Raw genomic sequence first — 10,512 nt, 5'->3', positions numbered from 1 at the left:
TACGGCGTTAATATCATGGCCTTCAGGATATGGGGCCTCTCTAGGTTTGGATTGGACCGGGGTCACAAGATTTTTCTCAACTAGCGTTAGGAGTAACTCCTCATACGTCATTGGGATTGGACTGATTCAAATCTTTTCTTGCCTTGGTTCCTTTTGAGTTTGTTTAGAAGTACCGGATGGTACAACAGCAGTGGAGACTGTAACACCTTTGTTGGCGTTGTAGGTGCTAACATTGTTGATATTCTTCATGGGAGGCTTCTTACTGGAGTCATCTCCCTCAATTTTTCCTTGTTTTATAGCTAGCTCGATCATCTCTCCAGCCATAACTAGATCTGAGAAACTTCCCGATGTGATTGCCACCAGGTGCCCGAAGTAAGGCGCTTTCAGGGTTTGTACGAATAGCTTCCTAGTTTCCTTTTCATCCAAGGGTAGATGAACTTGCACAGCCAGATCCCTCCATCGTTGTGCGTATTGTCGAAAACTTTCATTGTGCTTTTTCTCCAGGCTTTGTAGCATAACCCGATCTGGTCTCATATCGTTGATATGCTTGTATTATTCTAAGAAAGACTTGGCTAAGTCTTTCCATGTCTTGATATGAGTTCGGCTGAACTGGTTGTACCACCGGATGGCTAAACCGGACAGGCTCTCCTGGAAACAATGGATCAGGAGTTGGTCATTCCCTACATATCCTGTCATCTTCCGACAGAACATAGTGATATGGGCTGAAGGGCAGCTGTTCCCATCGAACTTCTCAAACTCAAGGAGTTTAAACTTTGGTGGAAGCACCAGATCTGGAACCAGGCTCAGCTCCATTGCGTCCACTCCATAATAATCATGGTCCCCTTGGACCATCTTCATTTGATCTTCTAACATCTTGATCTTCTCTTCCATCTTCTTTGCCTTATCATCCTCGTCAAAATCTGGGATGTGATAGTCTTCCGGATGAGTGTTGGTCACGGAAGCTTGTATATTTGCACCAGATATGGCTTTCCCCTTGACAGCATATGAGTCCCCTTGTAATCCGGGTAAGATTTCAGGTGAGACAGCCACTTGTGGGGTAGGTGGTATAGTTACCCCTTCCGGTGAACCTGCCCCAGGCGCACTGGTCTGTTGTAGGCCAACTAACTTGGCAACGATCTGATCAACCAGAGATTCTTGGTTCTTCATGATTGTATTCAGAGTACTCAGACTACTCTGGTTTATCTTATTTTCAAGTTCTTTTTGCAATTTCGCCATGTTCTCCTCGATTTGAGCGATTCTGGCCTCCATTTGTCTTTTCTTTTTCAAGCGGGTGTTATGCGGATGAGGTGTGTCCAACGCTTGAGGCAGTGTATCCAGTATTTATTCCTTCATTGAGACATTCTTCCGTTAGTTGATGTGAATGCAATGAAAATAACGAAATGCAAAATATGTCTAAATGCATGATGCATGAAATATCTGAGGCATTAATCCAAAAAATGTGTCTGTTATTATGAATAATCCTCATTGGGGACAAAAGTGTTTTATCTATTAAGAGACAAAAATATTCTGACAGCTTTTGACATGTTGACTAGTCTTCTGTATTCGTATGTCACTGGTTGAATAACATGTCGAACCACTCCAGCTTCTCTGGATGGGTACTGGCCCAAGAAGTCTTGAATGACTGCATCTCTAGCATCTATCTTTTGTTGAGCTTTTCCCCAACGAATGCGTCATTGGAGCCCTCGATTGATAGGAAATATGTGAAGTCATTAGTTTGTTCATTGAATTCGTCAGCAATGGTCTCCAATTCCGGCTATCGTTTTGCCATTGTTGCCTTTGAAGGGACTCCCAAGATCAGTAACCTTCATCTTGCCCCAATAACCTCTGCCAGTCAGTTCTTCAAAGATAGACTTTCATTGTGCTTGATGTAGACCCGCTTCATTCTGAGTCCTTTATAATACAGCAGAGTGATATACTCTTCAGTTGTGGGCACCACGTCTTCTGGTTTGAAGGTGACACATAGTCGCCTTGTCCTCTGCATTTTCATCTCTTGTATTACAACCCCTTTGTCCATTAACGCAGATTATTCGAGTTTAACAAACACATTTTTGTGGATCAACACCTCTTTTAGATAATGCAAATGATGAAAACAAAATAAAAGAGAACGAAAATAGGAAGAGTTAGTGAGGTAAATCAAAATAATAATAAAAATAAAAAATCCTACCCCACATGATATCTACCCCTCATGCTTATTATTCCTACCCAGACATGATCTCTATCCCGTAAGTTGGTTCCTAATCGCATAAATTTCTAGTTCACATGCTTTGAACAGAAAGTAAAGCAGGAAATAATTCCTGCATCCTAGGGTTTGAAATGAGGTTTTAGGGTGGGCCCTAACTCCTTGTACTCTTCGGGTTTAGGTTCTAAAAGAGGTACCCGAGTTCTCCTTGCTGGTGCCCCCTTGGGCTTGCCAGACCCTTAGTCCTAAGCCCATTACAAGCTTATGTGGACTAAGTTAAACTCGAGAGGAAACATTCCCTTATGCCCGCACGGTGAATAAATTCACACGAAGACATAAGGTATATGAATCCCGAAGGCTACTTGCTAGGCATATACGGCGAATAAATTCACACGAATGCGTCGCTTTCACCCCCACTTAAAAGGGTTTGGAGCTCGGGTATAGAGCCTTAGATGAAAAAGACTTGAAAGGCTGAAATCATTGAGAAAACGGTTAGTACAACTATTTACTCGGAAATATAATCAAAAGCAAGTAAATAGGATCGAAATGTTACCTTAAAATTTAAACTTACCCTTTTCGTTAAAAAGACAACTGGAAATTACCTTAGCCTGACTCACTTACCGATTCCCAGTGGAGTCGCCAAGCTGTCGTACCCGTCTTTCGGTTGGGCCCCGGAATTGGGCTTCGACTTGAAAAATGTTGATTGGAGTCACCACCGATCTTTTATTTTAAAACAAATAGGTAGATCAGATTCGGGAGTCGGTTACAGTCAAGGAAGGGTTAGCACCCTTGAACTGCCCTTTCGATACTACGTAATTTCCAGTTGTCTTTAATTAAGAAAAAATAAAAATTTAAATTAAAAGGTAAAAAGACGATCCCACACTTACCCCGATTAATTAAAAATATAACTTTTTAAAAATCAAAAGACATGTTAGATAAAAAGGAAAATAAATAATAAAGAAAGGTTAAACGAGTGAAATAAAGAAAATAATAATAATAAAATAATAAATTAGATGAAAAAAATAATAATAAATGAATAAACAAATAAAAACAAAAGTAAATTTGATGGGAAAGTGGACCCATATGTGAAAGCTGGAAGCAAATGTAACTTAAAAACAAATGAATTGTCGGTGGGATTTTTTAACTGCCAATCCAAGTTAAAAAGCAAAGCAAAGATAAAGAACTTAAACTAAAAGTCTACTATTTTCCATTTATTTATTTATTTTCAACGTTAGCCTCTCCTGACTCTTCTTTCATACGCTACACTTCATCAGAACCAAATGGCCATGTTCGGCCTCTCTCCTGCGGCTATTCACTCGCTGTAATTTCACCATACAACCATCGTCGTTTTTACACTAAAGAAACCCCAAACGACATGAGAAAGGTCGAAGAAGTTTCGTCGGGAAATGGGTCTCTCTCAGGTAAAGAATCAAACCTTTATTTGCTTTATGAAACTCGATATTTCGAACATGCAAAATAAAATGAAAAATGATGTTGTAAAAATGGAGGATACCTTGAAAGTTATTTTGTTCTTCATCCGAATACTACAAAGCTTTTCTCGGATTTCGACGTGTATTACATGCGTATTCCTCGGTGATTTCTGTAAATCGTGTGTGAAGTACTTGAGCATAAATCCCTTCTGTTTTCGTATGTATTTTTTGTGTATTTGATGTAAAAAAAACCCTCCTCCACAATGGGTGATTTTACATTTATTTATAGCAGAAGAAAAATCCTATTTTTAGATTACATCTTTAAATCCTAATAGAAGTCTAATGTTGGGTTGATGCTTTGGTTGTTGGTGATGAGTCGGACGTTTCGGAGACTGTTGGAGAGGCGTGCACGGAGAGGACTGAGGCGTGAAGCAAATGGGGTCTTGCGACGCACTTAGGGTTTCTGGAAGAGATAGGGCATGTAAGAAGCGGCGGCGCGCTTAGCATTTTCTGGAAACCCTGACTTTCGAAACGGGTCTTGGGTCCTTATTGTCGGGCTTGTGATTCCTTGGGCCTGTATCATGTAAAAACAAGAGGAAAAAAAACGTGTTATATAATTATAATAAATCATATGTATATTATGCAATACACATATATATATATATATAAACAATAACACATAAGCATGAATTTATATGGTCGAAATTGAGTGTCTTCACAAATTATTGGAGAGATTTCCGTTGAAATGACTTGAAAATTGAAATCATTCCTCCTTGAAACAGCCTTCTCCATAAACTGCACCGAATCATGTCCTGATTTTTTTTGTGCATTTTATTTACTCTAGATTTTAACAATTTTCAAGGATAATACTCATTTTATGTTTGAATAAACATTAAAATATTATTTTAATTAATAATGATGATTTGAAATTCGAATAGACCTAAATTACAAAATATTTTAGTGAATAATCATAGGTTATACTCCCACTTCAAATGTGTTGTGGCTATAAATTCTTAAGCTTGGTTTCAGACTTTCATTTCCTCAAGGCATCTTCTAGTAATAATAGCATTCCCCAGAGAGAGAGAGAGAGAGAGAGAAAAGGCAAAAAGGCAAGAAAAAAGAGAGGGAGATGAATGAACAAGGATTCCTAGAGGAATTATTGGCCCTGAGAAGAGACAATTGGGACACAGTTCCAACTGAAATGAATGCCATTTTCTCTAATGACTTCAACTTTGATTGCTTTGATGATGCAGCAACTGCTGCCGGTTTTCTTCCTGATTCCTTCTGCCAAGAATTCTCAGTGCCTTTGGACCAAGATTTGTGTTTCGACTTCAACAACGTTCCATTCGGCGATGAATTCTCTGCAGCACCACAACTGACAGACGCATCGAACAACACATTCGATACGCCGCCCTGTCCGGTTCAAGAAGATCATCACTGGTTGAATAATGTGGAGGAAGCAGAATCCGGCTTACTCGTAGATGAACTTCACATGTTGGATGTCCAAGCGGTATCTGCTTGCAAAACTGAGCCTATTCAATCTCCTGAAGCGGTTTTCAACTTGAAGACCTGCAGTACTACAGACCGCAATAATCGAGCCAAGAAATTAAAGGGTCAGCCGTCGAAGAATCTAATGGCGGAAAGACGGAGAAGAAAGCGACTAAACGACCGCCTTTCCATGTTAAGATCAATTGTTCCTAAGATAAGCAAGGTAAGATATCAATGACACAGTCTTTCAGTGCTAAAATGCAAGTTGTCTTTTGGGGACTAATCTGTTTTTCTTCTTCTTTTTATTAATGTTTCAACAGATGGATAGGACATCCATACTTGGAGATACCATAGATTACACAAAGGAGCTTCTCGAGAGGATTACAAATTTGCAGAAGGAAATCGAAGCAGGCTCAAATGAGTTAAACATGGCTCACATTTTCAATGAAATAAAACCAAATGAAATCTTAGTGAGAAAGACACCAAAGGTACTCATTTTCTTCTCCAAAATTTAAGGCGAAACCTTATTTCAAACACTCAAACCCTGAATTAATGTCCCTAAACTTGCTGTCTTGCAGTTTGAAGTGGAAAGAAGAAACGTGGACACGAGGATTGAGATTTGTTGCTCTGGGAAACAGGGATTGTTGTTATCAACTTTAACAACATTGGAAGCATTAGGCCTTGATATTGAACAATGTGTTATTAGCTGCTTCAATAATTTTGCAATGCAAGCTTCTTGCTCAGAGGTAATAAAAAAAAAACAAAATTGTTAATGTCTATGAATTAGTTCTTGGTTAAGCCTGTCTGAAACATTTATCTTACAGGCATTTTGGCCATTATTGCAGGACTTGAAACAGAGGACATTAACTAGTTCTGAGGACATAAAGCAAACATTGTTTAGAAATGCTGGTTATGCAGGAAGATGTTTGTAGGAACAAAATTAGACTACAAGAGAAGCAACTTTTTTGGTGATTTTTATGTTGTGTTTTATTTCCAAATTCTGTTACTTTTGTCAATGAGCTTTTGAGTTGATGGATTGTTAGTAAATTTTGCCTTCATAAATAAGAGAAAATCCTAGTCATCGCAGATTTGTAATAACTATTTCAGCTGGAGTTGTTTATTAATACAAAATTCTTTATTATCATTTTCTTCTCTCTAAAATGTAAGAGAAGCAGCCGGATCACATGATTCATTAAAGAGCACTAAGAGACTGGTCTATTTGCATATCTCTCATGCATTGGACAGCTTTGGCATCTTTGTATTTGCAAAGTTTTAGAAAATGTTGCGACAACATCAAAGATTGGCGAAGCTTTTTTTCAGGCTTAAGTTGCAGATGTTTCATGGTTTGTTTGTTCATGCAGAGACAGCTCTGAGCTCTGCAGAAATACAAGTTGACTTTTGATGGGTCTTTAAAGATGTTTGTTATCACATGGCATAATGGTGTTGACATATTCCGGTAAATGACAAGAAATATAGTTCCAAAAATTGGAAAAATCAATTGAGATTGACGTGAATCTCTGCAGATTTTCCTGGGGATCTTGCAAGCAATTCTGTCTTGGAATGTGAGCAAAAAAAACATACATATATAGAGACTACACATGTCTAGGGGTATTCAAATGGTAATTATCGAACCGAATTATCCAAATTTCATTAATTGAATTTTTTTCATTAATCGTTAATCGAATTAATTTTTTTTTTAAAAATTTAACCGAACTGAATTAAGTTCTGTTAATTGATTGGTTAACCGAATTAACCGAAAATTATAAATAATATATATTTAATATTTTTTGTTTTATTCGATTAATTTGGTCGGTTAATTCGGTAAAAATCGAGTTAAAACACTCCTAAAGCTAAATAATATATATATATTATTAAATATTTAATATTTTCGGTTAATTAACCGATTTTGAACCAAAATTTAAAAAAAAAACCATTAACCGTTAACCGACCGAACCCTAAATTAATCGACCAATTAACCGACCAAAATTTCGATTTGATCGGTTAATTCGGTTTTAACCGAACATTGAACACCCCTACACATGTCACAGAATTTCTAGATTGTTTTTTATTTTAATCATCAAAATCTAACGAATTTTATTACAATTATTATCATTAAAAAATTTAAATTTTAATTACCATTAACTGATATAGCACGTTTACATATTAACGATAGCTAAATCAGTGTATTTATGTTATTTTTTTTTAAATAAATTAATATCAACTGATAAAATTATAATATGTGTCATTATATTATTAATGAAAAATTAAAGAAAAATGCGACTCAAGGAAATTGTACTTGGAACCTTTGGGGTAAATACAATGTCCAAACACCAGATTAAGCAAGAAAGATATGATATTTGATAAAAATCTAATATTTAAGATAAACTAAATTTGGGGAAAAAACAAGACTCAAGAGGAATGAAACCTGAATTCTTTGGGGGGGGGGGATTGTGTGCAACACCCAACCATTGACTAAGTAGAAAAATAGTGTTATTTTGATAAAATATTTAAATTAAATTATGATTAATTTTATAAAATTAGAAATAATGTTTATAAAAATAATATATTTAAATTTATGTTAAAAATATTTTATTTTAAATTGATTAAGTAATATATATTAATAAAATAAATAAAATTTATTTATTTCTCATAATTTGACTTTCTTGCTTAACCGGGTGTTGCACTCACCCTTTGAGGTTCTAAATTCAATCTCATTAAACCTCAATTTTTTTTAATTTTCTCACTAAATTTAGTTTAAAGTGAATGTTATATTTTATTAAAATATCATAATTCCATAACTTAATTCAGTGATTAATCATAATTCCATAACTTAATTAATTCAGTGATTGATCGTTGTATTCGCCTTTAGATGTTTAATTTATGGCCATGAAATAGGGAATAGTTTGGTAATTCATGATGAGAGAACTAATATATGCAAAGCGTTAAAGATACATACAATCACAAGAGCTGACCCCTCCTGTGTTCGTTTGGCTGATGCTAATATCACATACAATGTAGTCTACGTAGATAATATTATGATTATTGACAGCTCACAAGAGGATGCAGATCGAATCATTCGTAAGTTCAATGAAATTTTTTCCTCGAAAGGATCTTGGACAGCTCAAATTTTTTCTTGGCATAAAGGTCCATAGGTTTGAGCGTGGATTACTTCCTAGCCAAAAAAAGTTTATCACTGAACTGTTACAAAAGAACCAAATGTTTGATGTAAACCCTGCTACCGCTCCTATGGCTTAACAGGCACGATGGGAAGCTGCTACATGAACCACGTCAGTATCAGAGTGTGGTAGGAGCCCTTCAATATATTTGTCACACTCGGTCAGATATCTCAATTGCGGTCAATAAGACTGCTTAATTTCTACAAGAACCCATACAAGTACATTGGTTGGTTGTCTAACAGATCTTAAGGTATTTACGAGGATCTTTAGAAGCTGGTCTTTGGTTCTCTTCTCAAGTGCAGAAAACATTGGCTCTCAACGCTTTTTCTAACTCGGATTAGGGAGGAGATGTTGATGACAGAAGGTCAGTCTCTGGATACTGTGTCTATAATGGGGGTCATCTACTTTCGTGGAGCTCGAAAAAACGTGCAGTGTCTCGATCAACTGCAGAAGCCGCATACAGAAGTCCGGCTGATGTAACTTCTAAGGTAATGTGGGTGAAAGCTGTGCTACATGAGATGGCAGTTCCCTTGCCGGACGTACCAAAGGTTTGGTGTGACAACACCAATGCAGTTGCTATGGCTGCAAATCCTATTTTGCATGCTTAGAGTAAACACATTGAACTAGATCTTCACTTTGTGCGAGAAAAAGTCGCAGCACGTGAGCTTCAGGTCAATTACATTCTTACTAATAGCCAAGTTGCAAGTCTGTTAACAAAACCCCTTGCAATTAACAGTTTTGAAGCATTTAGAAATTAGCTGTGTGTGTATAAGTAAAGAGAAGAATTTCCTGTAGTTGTACTTTTAATATTAAGGATGAAGTCATTTGATGTCTCTCAGCACAAATAAACTCTTTTAACAAAACTGTTGTAACCAATTTTTGGACCATACCTTGATGTTCCCTTCCACTCACCCATGCCCCACGTGAAGTTGCCTCCCACTATCATCCTCCACCAAGCTCACCCATGCCTTCACCAGCTCCCATACATTGTTTCCCATACCTGTCGGCCACCCACATTCAGGCCCATAATCTGCACCAAGAAAGAGACCGAATTCCAACAGAAAAGAGGGAGAGCACTATATTTTCGAGGGAATTTTGGAGATGTGGGGGAAGGAGTCTCGAACAGAAAAAAAGAAATACAGAGAGGGGATTGGGGTGTCTTAAAAACGGGAGAGAGATTAAAAAAGGGGAAAACAAAGAAAAAGAGGGAGAAAAAGAAAGAGATAGTGAGAAAGGGGATACCTTAGTCGGAGGAGCTTCGGGAAGCCCTAAGGTCGCCGGCTCGTTGGTTATTTTCGAGAGGTATTTCATAGATCTGGGCTTGTGGGATTGTTTTTAGGTCGAGTAAGGGTGGTTTTCGGCTTTGGGGTGAGAAGGGGAATCGTTTGGAGTCGATTTCTCTTCTCCGACCGCCGTGCACCACCGCCGGTCTCTCCGTGGGATTCTCCGGCCACCGTGGCCGTTCTCCTTTCGTCGAAGAGAGTTGAGAGAGTTCCAGAGAACTCTCTCTTTCTTCTTTGGCTTAAAACGAAGCAAATGGGGTAAATGGGTAAACAAGCCCGATTTTGGGTCTTATATACGTAGCAGAACGACGTCGTTCTGGGGAACCTTCTGCGTGTTTTTGGAGTGTGGGATAACTACACTTTTAATCCCTGTAGCTTTGTAAACTCACGCATGTTCTTCAAGGTTTTAGAGGTAAACTACGCTTTAGGTTCCTTTATCCTTGTAATCTTGCTATTTTATCATTAAATGAAGCTTCAGATTATTTTTGTTTTGAGCACTCATATTTCGACATTAATATTTCAGTCCCCATATTACATGTTATTCCAATTTTTTTAATGTTTGACTATGGTAATCATATTTACAATTATTCTATTTTAATCACTGATATAATATTTTGTATATTTTCCCTTCTATTCGAATATGACCATGGGATTTGTAAATATTTTGTTTTAGTCACTAATTTCAGGTTGTTGTGTATTTTAGTTAATATTCCAATTTGGCTATGGTATGTGTAATTATTACATTTTAGTCACTAGTTTGTATTTAGTTTAATTACTGTTGGGCCCCTTTATGTTTCTATTTATTTCATTTTAGTCCTGTATTATATCTGTTTAAATATTTATATATCTAGCTGTTAATTTTGTGTAGTTTTCATTTTGGTCATCAGTTAATGATTTATGTTTATTTCATTTTGGACTTAATATTTGTTCACTTT

At 36.9% G+C, this 10,512-nt stretch overlaps 1 protein-coding gene and 1 long non-coding RNA gene across 2 annotated transcripts; one reads left to right on the top strand and one right to left on the bottom strand.

The window, feature by feature from the left end:
- The first annotated feature begins 4,739 nt into the window (after window positions 1-4,739).
- Window positions 4,740-6,088, top strand: LOC120190877 (transcription factor bHLH93-like). The gene is made up of 4 exons (XM_039193919.1): window positions 4,740-5,341; window positions 5,439-5,606; window positions 5,697-5,864; window positions 5,964-6,088. Exons 1-4 carry the CDS (start codon window positions 4,760-4,762, stop codon window positions 6,048-6,050), a joined length of 1,005 nt encoding a protein of 334 aa, XP_039049850.1. The 5' UTR covers window positions 4,740-4,759; the 3' UTR covers window positions 6,051-6,088.
- Window positions 6,089-8,179: 2,091 nt separating this feature from the next.
- LOC120190891 lies at window positions 8,180-9,851 on the bottom strand. The gene is made up of 2 exons (XR_005522651.1): window positions 9,185-9,851; window positions 8,180-9,001 (listed from the first exon to the last, which is right to left on the bottom strand). It is a non-coding gene; the product is annotated as an uncharacterized LOC120190891 (long non-coding RNA).
- Between the last annotated feature and the right edge of the window lie 661 nt (window positions 9,852-10,512).

This window comes from Hibiscus syriacus, unplaced genomic scaffold, assembly GCF_006381635.1.
Source record: "Hibiscus syriacus cultivar Baekdansim isolate YM2019G1 unplaced genomic scaffold, ASM638163v2 tig00116964_pilon, whole genome shotgun sequence".
Taxonomy (NCBI): domain Eukaryota; kingdom Viridiplantae; phylum Streptophyta; class Magnoliopsida; order Malvales; family Malvaceae; genus Hibiscus; species Hibiscus syriacus.
Note: the sequence above shows the minus strand (reverse complement) of the source record. Positions and strands in the feature narration are given on the sequence as shown.

Coding starts and splice junctions, on each gene's coding strand:
- LOC120190877 (XM_039193919.1), top strand. CDS start 4,760: ATGAATGAACAAGGATTCCTAGAGGAATTATTGGCCCTGAGAAGAGAC. Junction 5,342..5,438: donor TTGTTCCTAAGATAAGCAAG/GTAAGATATCAA, acceptor ATGTTTCAACAG/ATGGATAGGACATCCATACT. Junction 5,865..5,963: donor TGCAAGCTTCTTGCTCAGAG/GTAATAAAAAAA, acceptor CCATTATTGCAG/GACTTGAAACAGAGGACATT.